General features: G+C 36.8%; 1 protein-coding gene across 1 annotated transcript; it reads left to right on the plus strand.

Moving 5' to 3' along the window:
• Window positions 1-274: 274 nt before the first annotated feature.
• lgalslb (lectin, galactoside-binding-like b) lies at window positions 275-12,819 on the plus strand. Its single transcript, XM_028469583.1, has 5 exons — window positions 275-335; window positions 1,011-1,094; window positions 1,174-1,262; window positions 4,787-4,979; window positions 10,299-12,819. The coding sequence occupies exons 1-5, from the start codon at window positions 303-305 to the stop codon at window positions 10,440-10,442; spliced, it is 543 nt and encodes a 180-aa protein (XP_028325384.1). The 5' UTR covers window positions 275-302; the 3' UTR covers window positions 10,443-12,819.
• The last annotated feature ends 4,088 nt before the right edge of the window (window positions 12,820-16,907 follow it).

The following is a 16,907-nucleotide window of genomic DNA, read 5'->3' on the forward strand; positions in this document are numbered from 1 at the left end:
GTTTAAGGATTCCCTTCAAAATAAAAGAACATCTATTTATTTAATTTTGCGTGTCTGAGCCCCCATGGTGACGGGACAGTAAAAACCGGAACTCCCAAAAATAACCTCACATACATATATATATATATATATATATATATATATATATATAAAGCACCGCCTGTGATTTATTAGCCTTCTCTCCTCCAGCAGACGGAGATTAAAACCTTTCGTCTGATTTTCATAACGCACACGTCAGCACACGCACCGGGACCCCGTCACACGCACGCGCACAACCAGCGTCCTGTGGCATTCAGCTCAAGATGGCGGTGCAGACAGTGGAGAACGACGGGACGGTGAGCGCGCGAGCACACACACCGGTCCGGTCCGTGAGGGGGGGATTATTTCTTGTGAATGTGGTCGACGTGTTTCCGTGCGTGATGTCCGCGCGTTAATGTGATGCCCGTGGGTGTCTCCGGCAGCTCTGCGATCACAGGGCATTGTTAGAGGCGTGTGCGCGTGGCTAACTCACGTTGAGGGTTCCCGTGCACAGTGACGGGTGTGCGCGTGGGTGTGTTTCTTCCCACCACACCACCACCTCTCGTGGTTTTCTCCCTGCGTGCGCATTTACGCATACTTTGGATACATTTCTGCGCCTAATTTCACGTTTCTGACGCTAAAAGGCGTGTGTGCGCGTGTACAACTCGTGGTAGTGGCGTGGGACAATATGACACGCACGAATGCGCTGCGTGCGTGGTTTTTTCCCCGCGTGCGCATTTACGCATATTCTGTATAATTTCTGCGCTCATTTTCGCGTTAACGACGTTATTAAAAAGGCTTATGTGCGCCTGCACAACTCGTGGGTGGTGGCGTGGGACATAAATCACACACGCACACATGAGTGCCTGCGTGCGTGCGCGTGTGGCTCTCCTGACAGCTCGTGCAGTAGCACCATGTCATCGCCAGAAGCGACACTGTGCGTGTGTGCGGTGGTATGACGTGTGTGTGTGTGTGTGTGTGTGTTGTTGAAGAACATGGAGGAGGATCACCTGAACGGCTCCCTGGGAAACCCTGGTCTCATCTCACCTGATAAAGAGGATCTGTCCCATGTGTTGGTAAGAAGAAGAAACAGTAGATTTGATGTTTTGGCTGCAGACGAGCCTCCACCAACCAATCACCTGCTTTGTGTTGCAGACTGTGCCCTTCAGCGGACGCATCCGGGGTGGCATGCGGCCTGGGAAGAAGATCATAGTGATGGGAATCATTGATCTGGAGCCCGACAGGTGGATTTAAATCTACACACACTCGGGACAGTGGGCGTGTCCATATAGTCCCTCCTATCTCCTTTCCTATCCACTTTTCCCTAACCCACTTCTCTCAGCTGAATAAATATGTATTGGGGTATTAAGTAGTGCTGTTTATTAATCCGAGTCCCACTTTTCACATTTTAATAAAAGTATTTTTAATTTTGTATATTTATTTGTAAAATGTCATATATACTGGCCACTAAGGCTATTACACTTTAATTTTGCTATTGGCTGAGATGGATTCTTTAGGATTCCCCTGCATCATCAACTTTCACTGTTGGCCCCGCCCCTCCTATAAAAGCTGAGAGGGGGGAGGAGGGTTTGATTGACAGCCTCACTAACCAATCACTGCTGTGTGAGTTCCTGATGTTTTTTTACTCTGTGCGTCTATAAAGAGCAGATTATGCATTAATCAGAGCGTTCAACAAATTGTGTGTATTTACAGACACATCTATGCTATGTGTGTATTTACAGACACTGTGTGTGTATTTACAGACACATTTATATTGTGTGTATTTACAGACACATTTATATTGTGTGTATTTACAGACACATTTATATTGTGTGTATTTACAGACACATTTATGCTATGTGTGTATTTACAGACACATCTATGCTATGTGTGTATTTACAGACACATCTATGCTATGTGTGTATTTACAGACACATTTATGCTATGTGTGTATTTACAGACACATTTATGCTATGTGTGTATTTACAGACACATCTATGCTATGTGTGTATTTACAGACAGTGTGTGTGTGAGGTGGTTGGAGAGTAGGGCTGTTTGCCCCTGAGTGGTGTCTGTAAGGCTGTGTGTGAGCTTCACGTCGTGATTGTGTGTGCCTGTGGTTGTAGTGACACATCTCAGCTGTGTGTGTGTGCGTACAGACACATTATTATTGTGTGCATTACCATCTGTCTCTAAGCACAGCGCTATGGGCAGACTGAGTGGGCGTGTCTTACTGCAACTGAAGTAACACCCTTAATCAAGGCATTTTTTAAATTTCCCTCCTAGTGGCTGCTCAGCAGAAAGTAGGGGTTTAGTGTTACTCTTTAAGTGGTGGCCATGATGAGGATCGTTCCAATTCTCTAAAAGCTAAGGAAAGGAGGTTCATTGCTTCCTTTATAACCTCCTTTAGCCTAGGAAACACTGATGCATCCTTTACCAAAGGAGACCACATAATGCTAACCCAAAATTTCTTGCGGAGACCACATTTAAAGGGACGCGCTCATCAGAGCGTTCATGGAAACTCACGAAGACTGAAAAGTGACGCAGATCATGTCATTTACTAATGCATTAATATGTCTTGAACAACTTTAAATAATCTAAAACCCATATATTATGATATGCAGACATATTATCAGATTATAAGTGATCCACACTGGAACAACGCCTCACCGTGAGTGAGATTAGTAAAAAGGCCAGCGCCGGAGGACTTCAGGGGTCGGGAAGGTTCATATGGCCTTTCCCTAACTCCTTTAGGAAGTCCCTGAACACCTTTCCTTAACCCTGTGACATCATCCACAGGGTTAAGGAAAACTGGATAGGAAAGGAGATAGGAGGGACTATTTGGACACAGACAGTGACTTAGCGTGCGTGTTCCTTAGCTATGCATAGACAGGGCGTTTCCTCAGCAGCAGGAGGATCATGAATAATTAAAGAGGCTGTTTGGGTTGTCAGGGCAAAAGTGTTAGTTGGACTCCATCATTCAACCAGAGCAATCAATCATGTCTCCAAATGAGGTCAACCGCAAATTTGCCGTGACAGGGTGTTTTCCACCCACATGGTGTGTGTGCATGCGTGTGTGTGTTGTTTTCATGCCTACGTAGGGTGACCAGATTCTTTTTTAAACTCAAAACAGGGACCGATTTTCCAAAAAGAAACTATTTGCGTATGTTTTAATTCGTAATTAAAACTGATCACATAAATTAGCCTACGTTTCTTTTTTCTTCCTTTTGTATGAAATGTAATATTACAACAGCTGAACCAAATTTAAAGTGACCATCAGTAATAAAAAAAAGGCAACATTTTAAGTTAACATTTTTAAAATAATCTAAATTATTTCATGAAGAAAAAAGTGTAAATCAACCAAATTGCCATAGTGGGCGGAGCTTCAGCACACTCCATAATATTGGGACACCCTACGCCAGCGGTGTCAAACTCATTTTAGTTTAGGGGCCAAATGTGGAGCAGTTTGATCTCAAGTGGGCCACAGATTTTATACTGGAAAACAAGTCATTTCAACATTCAACATTTCAACCCTAGTTTGCATTTCTACGTATACATAAAATACAAAATATGTTAGAAACTGACAATATCTAAGCAATAAGTGACAGATATCAGCCCCAACAGGATCATCACTTCAAATTTCCCAGATTTTATGACCAATTTTTATTTAATAAAGGGAAATGTTATGTAATAAATTGTGGAAAATTGAAGGTTTTGTACGAATTGAGTTTTTTTCAACAGTTTAACATAAAAAATTACTGTAATCATTCGATATAAACACTGGGAAAACTGTGAGTCACTGCAAATAATGTTGAGTTTCATTTACACAATTATTTGTTTTCTCCTTCATTTTTACTTTCTCCTTTTGGGCCGAATTGGATGCTCCAAGGGGCCGGATATGGCCCCTGGGCCATGAGTTTGACACGTGCCGTACGCACTCACACGCAGAGTCAGTAATGCCCCTTCAAAATAAAAGCACATTACTCTATTTTTTTTTTCCTTTTTTTGGTTCCATGACTCACTGAAAGATTGAAGAACAAAAAATGACAGAAAAATACACAAAATGATTCCAAAACACAGAGAGAAACAACACCAACACACAAAATGACACCAAAAACACTCAAAATGACAAAATTACTCCAACAAAATACGACACGTTAACAAAATGACAAAAAAATACACAAAATGAGCACAAAACGATACAAAATGCCAGCAAAAAATACACAGAACGACACCATAAACTATTGAAATGTCAACAAAATGACAGAGAGAAAACAGAAAAAGACAACAAAATACACAAAATGACCCCAAATCATACAAAATGTCAACGGAGTGACAGGAAAGTACGCAAAATTACAAACAACACATAAAACAACAAAAAAAAATGACCCTAAAACATACAAAATGTCAACTAAAATGACAGAAAAATACACTAAATTACATCGGAAACAAAATAAAGGTCAACAAAATGACAAATGACATTAAAATACACAAAATGACTCCAAAACACAGGAAAAACAACACAAACCTCACGTGACCTTCAAAACAAAAGCACAATACACCATTTTTATTTTTGATTACATGACTCACTGAAAACTTTTGACCTAAACTAGGTAAAGTTATCTTCAATATACAGTATCTCCAATATATCAGAAATGATTTATTCTATATATGTCTTTGAGGCTGTAGTTTTTGGATCATTTAAAGATACAGGACAATTTTTGGCCAGTCGTTGGCCTCATCACATGTTGTTTGCTGATTGTTTCAGATTTGACGTTAGCCTGACGTGCGGTCGGGATTCAGAAAAGGAGAAGGAGGCGCAGGTGTCGGACGTGGCGCTAAAGCTCATCGCTCGCTTCAGCGACCGCCAGTTCGTACGCAGCGCTCGAGTCTCTGGGAAATGGACGGAGGAGGAAGCGTCCACCGTCTACTTTCCCTTCATCCCTGATCAGCCTTTCAGGGTAAGACTGAGGTTTTTAGCATCCCTGCTTCTGTTTGTGCTGTCATTGTTGGCGGTCGGCGGATCATTTAACGTTGAGTCAGTAGCGTTAATTTACCGCACGTTTACTCTCTGACCAAGACTCACATATCATTGACATTAGTCACTTTCTTAGCCTCACCTTCAGGGTATTATGGGTTTTTTTAAATTTTATTTTACATTTTGTTCTCAAATTTGAGCCTAAATCAGAGATTTTCAACATGTGGGTCAGTACCCAAAAGTGGGCCTTGGCCTACTTTCCAGTGAGTCACAAACCTACTTTTGGTCTTAAAGAAACTTTTTTGAAAAATGTTTTGGTCAATATTTTTGCAGTTTTGTGTATTTTTTGTAGATGTTTATTTTATTTTTAATTTTTTGTGTATTTTTTAATTTTGTTGTTTTGGGAACTAGTGTAGTATTGCATGTTTGTGTTGTTTAGTGCAGGGGTTCTCAACCTTGGGGTCTGGACCCCATTTGGGGTCAGAAGACACAAGGAGGGGGTCGCCAGATGACTTCAAGAAACTAAGAATATTTGGAACAATTTAAGCCCATTTTTGCTTATTTTACCCTTTTTCTGCAACTACACCAAACTTGCCATATTCGAACCTACTTTCATCACTTTTTCTTGCCATATTTTTGCTCTTTTAATGCATTTTTGCCATTTCTCCATCAAATTTCAATGCCTTTTCTGCAAATGTTTTCCCACTTTCAAGATATTTTCAGCACTTATAAACCCTTTCTACCACTTTTCCACATGTTGACCCATTATTGTCAATTTTAACCTCTTTTCACCAGATTTCATGCTTACTTTTGCCAATTTAACCACATTTACAATTTGTCATGCCCATTATTTGCCAGTTTAAACTAATTGTTCCAATATTAACACTTTGAACCCTTTTTTCCACTTTTTATGTCTGTTTTTTTTCCCCCAACCAATTTAAAATCCCATTTCACCACCTTTTCCACCATTTTTGGTCACTTTGAACCCATTTTATATCTGAATAAAACAAGGATTTATATCTTTATGATGACTATATACTATGGTGCAAATAGTGATAACCTTCCTAGATAACAGTGGATATTATTCAGATAAATAAATAAATGTGTGTCCATGAGACAGACTGTTGGTGCTGTTTTAACATTGCTTACTTATCATTCAACATGTGTAACTACACGTGTCGTAGTTGGCGTCGGCCAACTGTTGGCTCATTAAATGTGTCTGCAAACCTCCCAAGTTTTCAACCGCAGAGGAAAAAAAAACAATCTGGCGCTTTTATTTTGAAGGAGGTTTATTGATGTACCTGTATACTACACATGTGGTTGACATGTTCATGTCAGCATTAGAGCAATGACCAATCTGAGTACTACTATTGTGTTGTTGTTGTAATTTTATTGTGTTTCTGTTGTCGTTTTGTGTTGTTGGATTATTTGTTTTGTGATTATGCTGTTTTATGAAGTCCTTTTGTGCATTTTTGAAGTAATTTTGTGTATATTTTGTCATTTTCTATCCTGTTGTTGTCCTTGTGTCTTCTGTTTCATTCATAGACCGTCAGCCCCTACTTTTTTCAACATTTACCAAATCTCTGAGAGGTTGTAAATGATGCGTCTTCCAGCCATTTTGCCTGTTTATGTTCTTTTTGTGACTTCTTTTCATGTTTGTGTATTTTATTTACCTCGAGTGCACTTTAGTTGTTATTTGTGTATTTTTCTGTCGTTTTGAGTCATTTTGTGGCTTTTGTTTTTTACGAAATAATTAAATTACATAATAAATGATGTTATATTATAGAACTAAATAAAAAATAGACTTTTAAAATAATTAAAAATAAAATGTTAATGAGTAAAAGCACTTTGAGCTGCATTTAATATATGAAAAGTGCTCTATAGATATATACTTTATAGAACCCAGGGTTGGGGTCAATTACAATTGATTGATAATTCATTTTAATTATGGCATGATTATAATTGTAATTACAATTTTAAAGATCGGTTGCTGTCGTAACTGTAATTAAATTCTAATTAAGTTTAGATATTTTACTTTGTAATTGCCATGAAAATTCCACGAAAATTGTCGATTATAATTTAAGGCAAAACTGGGGAACCATGTTACAGTTCTATGTACAGTTCTACACATATGTAGTTAATTATTCAAATATGTTTCGTATCAAGTTTTCCCTCATTTTACCATCTGAAAAAATAAAATAACTTGAGGGTTATACTGACACAAAAAGGGCTCAGACGCCCACACCAAATATATTAAAACCTATATTTTCATTGATTAGGAAACCTAACAAGGTAATCAATAGATGGGAAATAAATTAGATGATAGATATTTGTTTTTAGTGTATTTTACAGCTGATTTAGGACCAGTTATCATTAGAGATGCTAACAGAAAGCTAACACAAGAGGAAGGTTTACTGTTATTAGGTTATTTATTTCAGGCTCAGTAATTGTATATGAGAACTCAAATGTAATTGACTTTCTGAGGATGAAAAACAATTGTAATTGGAGAAAATTCAGGTTACTCTAACCATAATTGAATTATAATTGAAAAAATAATTGTAACTGAAAAATGTAATTGAGCCCAACCCTGATAGACACTATATTAAAGTGCCACAAAAAAATCAACCAATATAGTGGCTCAGCGGTAACACTAACCACCGTAACGAAGAGCTGGAGTACTTAAAATGACGTTTTTTTAAACTTTTTTTCAGAAACTGTAAAATCCATAGGCCTTGGATCATATTTTATGTTTTTAAATCAGTTACACAAACCTCTTTGTGTTGTTTTTTTTTTCACTTTTTCAAACGCACCTCTGTGTATTTTTAGTCAAACACCATGTGTGCTCCACATCCAGAATAACTGGAGCAGAACATTAGCGTCCTCAGGACTCATCGCCACGTCATCTCTGCATATGTTGAGCAGCTCTGAAGCTTCCCTTTGTGCACAAAGCAGACCACACTCTGCGTGGGAAAGATACCATGTGTAAGCCTGGAGAGCATTTCCTGTTATATAACATATAACCATTACTTCTCTCAAAGTCTGAAAAATACTCAATATTTGCACTAGAACAGTGGTTCTCAACTAGTGCGGCTCCAGGACCTAAAATCCGCCCTCGTTTCCAAGCTGTGAACCGAACCACGGAAAAACGATGATGATGATGCAGTTTGAAGCTGAAATAATAGACGTTTTTAAGCATAATATAATCATGTTAGAGAGGGAAGTATTTTATTTATTATTTTTACTCGAAAGAGAATAAAAATGTCATTTTAGGAACACAAAAACACACAAAACAATGCAAATACACAACATATCAACAAAAATACACAAAACATCTCCCAAAATACACAAAATATCTCCCAAAATACACAAAATATCTCCAAAATACATAAAATATCACATAAATACACAAAATATATCTCAAAATACACAATATATCACTTGAAATACACAAAATATCATCTAAAATACACAAACTAATGCCTAAATTACAAAATATCACCAAAATACACAAAATATCATCTAAAATATTACCTAAAATACAAAATATCATCTGAAATACACAAAATATTGCCTAAAGTACACAATCACTTAAACTACACAAAATATTGCCCAAAATTCCCAAAATATCACTTAAAATACAAACAGTCCTAAAAATATGACAAAATTAATACAAAAGTAAATCACAACCAGGGAATGAAAACTTAAAATGACTTCAAAAACACACAAACTGTCAGAAAGCTCAAAACGACAGCAAAAAATCTACTTAACAAACCAAGCTCTAACAAATTACATGAAAGATTATATCAGCGAACTTTAATAACAAACTTGTGATTATATCTAATCTGAGGGTCACATGATTGAATAATGACCAATCAAAGCTTTGATACAGGAAATAACGTTTGTGTGTTCTTGGGTTAATTTTTTGGGGGTGTGCTACGAAACTAGATGACCTCTTATCACGCTAACTTCCGGGATTTAATCAGTGTGTGCTGTCTTACAAAGCTCATTGGAGGTTTTGCTCTGGCTTGGATCTTAGCGAGTCCTAAAGCCCCGCCTCCTGGCCAATCAGATTTCTTGAAAAATGACCTGCCCATTGTTAGATTGTCCTGGTTGGTGCAGATCTGGCAGCTGAGTTTATGAAGAAGATTATTAATTATAAATGCAATCCTTTCATTTACCGATGACATAATTTAGGAAAGATATAGATTTATATCTAATGGACTGATCTACAGTCAGCTGATGAAGCCTGTGTGTGGATCATATGCACGGATGGGTGAAATCATTCAATCATACACTGGGGCTGACATTATCAGCAGGAACATGCACAGTGTGCTCTCATCCCAGTGTGTGTGATAGAGGTCTACATGAATAGAAACACGTGTGTGCTGTAATAAAGTTTAACTGCAGAGCGCTGTCTGTTTATCATCCAATGGATTAATGTCATAAATAATCTCACGCTGTTGCACATCAACAGTGTCAGCAACTTCCTTCCTGAGTTCTCTCATTCCTGCCATTTCTGTCATAACAAGGTTGTTTTTGGTCTGAAGTATGGATTTTAATTATTCATCATTTTAAACTTCAGTAACCTGGTCAGGACCAAGTTATGAAGTGGATCAGATCTGAACGAGTATCAAAGCTCCGCCTCCTGCTGTGCTGCACTAATTCACTGTTACTCTTCACTGTCATTATTAATTTATATTCATTATATTTGTTCCTCCATTCATTGTAAAGACACTCAGTCTGCCAGTTCTCTCCACTGATTGGTCAGACGCTGCAGTCTCCACCCCTTTCATGCGCACATAGCGAGGCTGTAATTAGCGTGTTGTGATCGACTCCTGTCTGACAGGGAATGTTTGGATATTTGAAGCCAGCTAACGTAGATTAATCCAATCTAGATTCATAACATAGACTCTTGGTGATTGTTGTTTTATGAACTGCTTTTGTGCATTTTCTGTGTTGTTGTCCTTGTGTATCTTTTGTTGTCATTTTGTATGTTTTTGTTTCATTTGTGTGTTTTTGTTGTCTTTAGACGTCAATTAGTGTATTGTACGTTGTCTTGTAGTGTGTTTGTTTTATTGTGTCACCAGTTGTGACCATGTTTGAGCTATAAAATACATTAAAGCCAGTCAGACCACACCTTTCTCTGCATTTACTAAATCTATGAGAGGTTGTAAATGATGTATCTTCCAGCCGATGGAATGTCTCTGTCTTTTGGTCATTTGTGTGATCTAAGATTTAAAATTAAAAATCCAAACTAAAATGAACAAATGTTGTTATAATGAGATTTTTTTTTCCCCTGCAGATTGAGATCCACTGCGAGCATCAGCGTTTCCGCATTTTCGTGGACGGACACCAGCTCTTTGACTTTTATCACAAAGTAAAATGTTTGTCTGCCATCGACACGGTACGGATACAAGGGGATCTACAGATCACCAAGCTGGGTTAACGTCTCGCACGGAAACAGACGGACACACGAACCTGCCATTCCCATCATCATCATCATTATCATCATCATCATCATCAATGCAGCGGCACATCCAGGAGAAGGAAAAGCATCGAGCAGCAGTGACAAGTTTGACTTTTACAGCTTAATTTCTCTCATTCAGTTAGTTTATTAAAAGCAGGGGGCGGGGCTTAATCCTGGGGAATCCTTTGGGAAAAAATTCCACCAAGTTCATTTTGTCTTTTTTTAATAATATGTTAAGGTTTAATTAATGTCAGGAGATCAAAGTAAATTTCCTTTAAAATAAAAAAGTTGTTTGAATAAATGAAACTTTATCATAGAATCCTTTGGGAGCTGAAAAACTGTTAAATATGAGTGGAAACCTTTAAATTGTGACTCCAAATTTAGACTAAACCTTATTATCTGGGGATTAACATTGAAAATGATGGTAAATTAGAGACGGAAAGGAACGCGATTAGATTCTTAATCTGAGGCCGACGCTTCATTTTAGCTAAATAATTCAGTTTTTACTGCTTCATAAAGCTCTGTTTTGTTGCTTTTATTTGGGGGAAAAAAAACTATTTCTGTTGCCATGGAAACACCCTGCTGCACCCTCACCAACCTACATACCCTAAAAAGCGCAGATTACAACACGCTGATGACGTCGGCGTCCTGTATTGTCGTCAGTAATCCTAGCAGGGCAGCAAATGTGCAGATTTTGACACAAGGCTGCATTTAGCGCTTTTATTTTGGCGGGGCGTAGCAAAAGTCAGATTTCGAACTCATTTTTTCTTTTTCCAAAAGTTCCAATCGGATGTTCGGCAGGAATGTGATTCTGGTGGAGGTCTGAAGAATGTACGGTGGTGATGTCACAGTAGGATAGATGATTGTCATAGCGACGCACAGTCACGTTTTCTGACTTTGATGGGCCGCTGGTCATTATTTATAAACGATGTTGTAAAGTTTTGATTTATTTTGAAAGTTTCCTGAGTCATTCCACATTCCGTGTGTCTGAGGACTTCTCACTTTTAATCTGGGGTGGGTTTTTACACTCCTCTCTCTCGTTGTTTGACACTCTTTGGTATTTATTTAGGTGCTATTTCTAATTTTTCCTTTATTAAATGTGGGATCTAATGAGTTTACTTTGGTGAATATGAGCACGTGTTAAATTCAGCCTGACTCTGGCATTATTTTCCGCTCTATTTTCTTTTAGTTTGAAAGTGTCCTGAATCATTCCACGTCTGCACCTAGCAGCATTTGTCTTTGTTTGTTGTTTTTATCAAATAAAAGGACTAAAAAAATCAAGCATTTAGGGGCCATTTCGAATATTAACTAAATAAATTAGGGATGAAACAGGTTTATTTTGGTGAATATAATTCCGTGTATCAAACTCTTGGCCTGTTATAGCATTTAATCCATTTTATTTTCCTGAATCATTCCACATCAGCGTTTTGTTTCACTCAGAGTTTATAATCATGGCTTTTCTTTACACAAGTAGAAAATAAATAATAAATCTGCATCAGGAGCATTTTATCACAAAACACTGCTACTCTCGTTTGACAGTATTAGATTTTGAGGTGCCGTCTGTGTGATGCTGCTTGGATCAGGCTTTGGATGAAACGGATTGATAATGATAATGAAGTCTTAATACTTTTATGTTTTCAGAAAAAGGAACGGACAGAATCCGACTTTTGCAGCATCTGAAATCCTGTAAGAACTTTGACCAATCCCTGCCATTTGTTCTGATGGGAGGGGGTGGAGCTTAAAAGAGGTCTCGCTAGCTCAAATCTCGCAAGCTTTCTAACATTGCAGACTGCAACTTTTATAGGTTATTTATGCTTCCCTGTTTTGGTTTTGTTTTATTTGTTGTTATAATTTTATTTGTGAATAAAGCGTTAATAATCGGTATTAATCTAATGCGATGTTATATGTGCCAAACGTAAAAACTTGGACACTGTTTCATGGCTGACATATTTTGAACATTTTACTAATTTTTCTTTCATTTGAGACAATACGGCATATTCTATTTCATTGTTAAAAATGTATAAACATAAAAAAGTAAATGTTTAATCTAAATGTTAAATATAGATCTAAATGTAAATGATGTGCAGCCCGTACACCAGTCATTACCGCTCTTTCAAGTTTGTCAGTTAGGAGCGATCCCGCAACTGAGCCGTAGTCGGTGGTGTGGGCGGGGCCTTGTGATTGACCAGTGCTGATCTGCCCACTTTGCTTAATTTCTAAACATTTAGCTTTACACTTGCTGACTGATCTAACACTTAGATTTAATGTTTACATTTAGATTCAGATTCAACGCTTATATTTAAATTTAACATTTGGATTTAATATTTGGATTCAGATTTAACGTTTATATTTAGATTTAACATTAAGATATTAATTTTAACATTTTGATTTTTTTTCAACATTTAGATATAACATTTAGGAATAAATTTTGCATTTAGATTGAATAATTAGATTTACATTCAACATTTAGATTTAACGTTTAGATTTATTTTCCCTTGTGTACATATTTTTAGCAATGATATAGAACATGATGTTTTACATGAATTTCTGTCGCAAAAGGAAAAAAAAATAAATTACTAAATGTTCAAAATATGTTGGCTATGAAAAAGTGACGAGGTTTTTATATTTGGCACCCCATAACGTTAATCAGGAATATTCTCTACAGTCAGGGGTACCCAAGTCCAGTATTAGTATCTTTTTTTTACCTTTGCACGACCACCAGTGGCTCTTAAACATCTTTCATTTTTCTCCAGTGGTTTACTGACATCAGGGAATCTCAAGCAGTTTCCTCTCACTATAAGAGGGTTAATCTACAGTAATCTCACCTTTTTTCACGGTTTTAACGTTTTTCCACATCAGGGTTTAGATCTGTTGACGTTAGCAGTGGATTACGCAGCCAATCGACCTCAGTATTAATTAACACACAAACCAGTCCAATGTGTTCTTCTTTTACTTTGAAGCTGACCTTTTGTCATTGTTGTGTTCATTAAAAGATGACATCAACCACGTCTACGGCGCGTTTGTGAATGTTTGGGACGACCGTTGTTCAGACTGTGGGAATGTGAAACAGTCTTTTCCAGACATTTCTTCACACAAAAGCCTGATTTAGTGACTATCATTATAGTGGAAACATCAGAGATGGGCAACATTTGAAGCTTGGTTTAAAAAATCTTCCAAAAATTGTCATTTGGAAGAAGTTGGAAGAAATATAACAACCAATAAAATCCACAAAAGAACTGAGAAAACACACAAAATAACCACAAAATGACAGAATAATCCACAAACTCACAACAAAGAAACACAAAATGACTCAAAATATACAAAATTAAAAAGAATTATAGCTTCTGCGCAGCAATGGTCAGGGTCATTTTAAGCAAAACAAGACCGCAGCTGTTAACGTTTAAAGGCAAATTTTAAACAGCTCTGAAAAATGTAATCGTAAAGAAAACAATCTGATATATATATATTTATATAAATTACATTGAGATGTTTTTAACATTCTTGCATTAACTCAGATTGATAGATTGAAAGCAGAATTTTTTTTAAATTTTTTTTTTGAGATAAAATTCTAATATTTTCCAGAAATCGTCTACAATGACTCCAAAATTGTCATTTTTAAAAAATGAAAATAGAATTTTTTTTAGCAAGTATGTGTTAACGTCACTGTTCAGTCATATTAATACACTGTATAGCTCAATTTAGGTTGTATACCTATATTTAGGTTTAATAAAGGTTAATAATAATTTGTAATAAGCTTAATTTCTCCAAAGTTTCCTCCGTACTGGGGCTACAGTTTGGTGAAAGTTGCCAATCTCTATCACATATGGTTGATTTGTTTGGAATTTTATAAAATGTTGAACTTTAAAAGCTTGCTGTAGCGCCATCTTTTGATGATATATTGAGTTTTCTATTTTAGCGATGTAGAAAATTACAGTATCGCGTGTTCTAACCCTAAACAAGCCACACTAAAGAGCTCACTCACACGTGCTGTCCCTTATAGAAGAAAAAGCCAAGTGTCACATTTTGTGCAGCTGTTTTTTGATAAAGGAGCCTAATGCATTTTGCATTAGTAAATCTAACCCTGAATTGTCTTTCTGGTAAGATATTATGGTAAAATTATCACAAATTTTTTTTTAACAGTTTTTGCCATTTTGAGAAAAAAATATTGAGATATGAGTTTTGGTCCATATCGCCCAGCCCTAATGGGAAGTAGGATTTCCACGGAAGAAGATGGTGCAGAACAACAAGAGGAAAGGTAATTTCATTTCACATGAAAATGGATACACTATCAGTGAAAATTCCTTCAAAATAAAGGTACAGATGCATGTTCACATAAAACGTTTACGAGAGCATTTAAAATGTGTCACTTTGCATAAAACTAACCCATTAACGTGCATGTTAGGGCTGCACAATTGATCGAATTTTAATAGTGATCACGATTTTGGTTTTAACTTTAAATTAATCTTATCGTCAGCAGTATTTACATTAAAAACAGGCTCTGCACTCTGCAATAGTGTGTTCAGTTAGGGTTAGGGTTAGGGTGAACTATAAACATATTGTTTGTTTAAAAGTAGTGCAATAAAAAGATTTTTCCCTCATGATTGATAAATGTGATTACAATATTGATGAAAATAATCATCATTTTTGCCATGTCACAAGTTCGTGACCCACATATTGAGAACCTCCGCTCTGGATAAGCATTTAAAATGTAATATCTTTGCAGCAATTCATGCATTCTCGTATCAACAATGCTGCTCACTCATTGGCCCAGGATAGAAATTGGACTCTTTTATTGGTTGATTGTGTCCTTTGATATATTTCAAATGTTTAGTGAATTCAAACCGTTATCTGTAAATGTATATCCTCTGCAATACGAGAAAGACGTCACTAAATCTGGCTTTTAAACACGTCGGTAGGTACAGAAGATAAGACGAGTTCATTGTTTATTTTATCACAGTAAAATCTGCCCTTCACTCCTCAGCCTGACTGGTTAAACTGGGGTTTCCTGAGTTTCTGACTGGTACAGTCATACAGTAAGTCCTCTGTTACAGCAAAGAATGTGTGATGAAAGTGAGCCTCAGTGATGAAGGGTCGTCTTTAGAGCCCTGGAGGAGGGATGTGTGAATTACTGTCTACCCAACGTGTACTACTGCACCTAAAATGACATTTTTCTCTACTTTTTGAGTGGAAAAACCTTCATCATGTTACTGCATTATTGTGATGATCCCGTGTCTTTGGAACAACTGTAAAAAAGTGGTAAAGCTCATGTTAAGAATGAATGTTTTGCTCTCATTGATTGTAATTTGATGATAAAACTCCCAATCCTATGTTTTTAAAATAGTTTCTTTCTTTTCTGTGGAACATATTAATAAACAACACAAAAGGTCTTCAAACTTCTTGCTGGTTGTTGCTTTTTGGCACTTAAAAAAAGGTAAACACGTGTCAACATAAGATAAGATAACCTTTTTTGTCTGAGCAGCAGCAGATAAACAGTGTAATACACAATAAAAACAGAATATATATGAAGTACATTTGTACACAGAGGTGAAAGTAATGGATTACAAGTACTCACGTTACTATAATTGAGTTGCTTTTATGGGTACTTGTACTTTCTAAATCAGTCATTTTACTTGTACTTACTGTAAGTACATTTTAAAAGAAGTGAAGTCATTCGTTACATTTCTACACCCAACCGTTAACGAGTAAATTACTGTTTGTTTTGTTTTAAAACAATCAATGCACATTGTGAAACTACAAAAAAATGAAATGACAAGTGGGGTATTTCATCAAAGTGTTTTCAGTAGAGCCAGGCTTATGGTTTAAACCTGGTTCAGCTAAGCTGTCTGTGACACAATATAAGGTGGACGCGCTTCTAGGGAGCGTCGGAGGTCCCGCTGTGCGTCCCGCGCCTGCTGCGCGACGCGTTTTGAAGCTTTTGGTAGGATTAAGCTAAACACTGTCTGCTGGCTTGGCTCAGCTGGGGAGCTTCAAGCTGAGAAGAGTTTGATGAAATAGTAAAATCCAGCATGGTCACATACGGCTTAGCTGAACCAGGTTTAAACCATAAGCCTGGCACTACTGAGAACACTTTGACGAAATACCCCCCAGACAACATTTAAATGCATCACACCATAGCCGACCAATCAGATTTAACGTGATACACGGAGCCAAAACAGCATTGGCTCCCACTGACTGAGGTTATTTTCTCAGATTTAAAGTTCATAAATGTATCCATACTTAGAGCCTGAGAATGTATTTATTTTATTTCAAAAAGAAAAAAGAATTGTACATTTTGATAAACTTTTTTATTTTATACAGATGTCTTTGTGGAAAAGAAATGAAGTTCCAATTGTGCAGTCTTCCTTTTTAAGTTTATACATGAGATGTTTACTGTATGCAAGGGAACCATGGGAAGATTTATTACAAAAAGATTTAATAATGGAA

Source organism: Gouania willdenowi, chromosome 15, assembly GCF_900634775.1.
Source record: "Gouania willdenowi chromosome 15, fGouWil2.1, whole genome shotgun sequence".
NCBI lineage: Eukaryota > Metazoa > Chordata > Actinopteri > Blenniiformes > Gobiesocidae > Gouania > Gouania willdenowi.

Bases quoted from the DNA above. Each gene is read 5' to 3' on its own strand.
- lgalslb (XM_028469583.1), top strand. From the start codon at position 303: ATGGCGGTGCAGACAGTGGAGAACGACGGGACG. The intron at 1,095-1,173 runs GTAAGAAGAAGA...TTTGTGTTGCAG, and splicing joins AGGATCTGTCCCATGTGTTG to ACTGTGCCCTTCAGCGGACG. The intron at 1,263-4,786 runs GTGGATTTAAAT...TGATTGTTTCAG, and splicing joins ATTGATCTGGAGCCCGACAG to ATTTGACGTTAGCCTGACGT.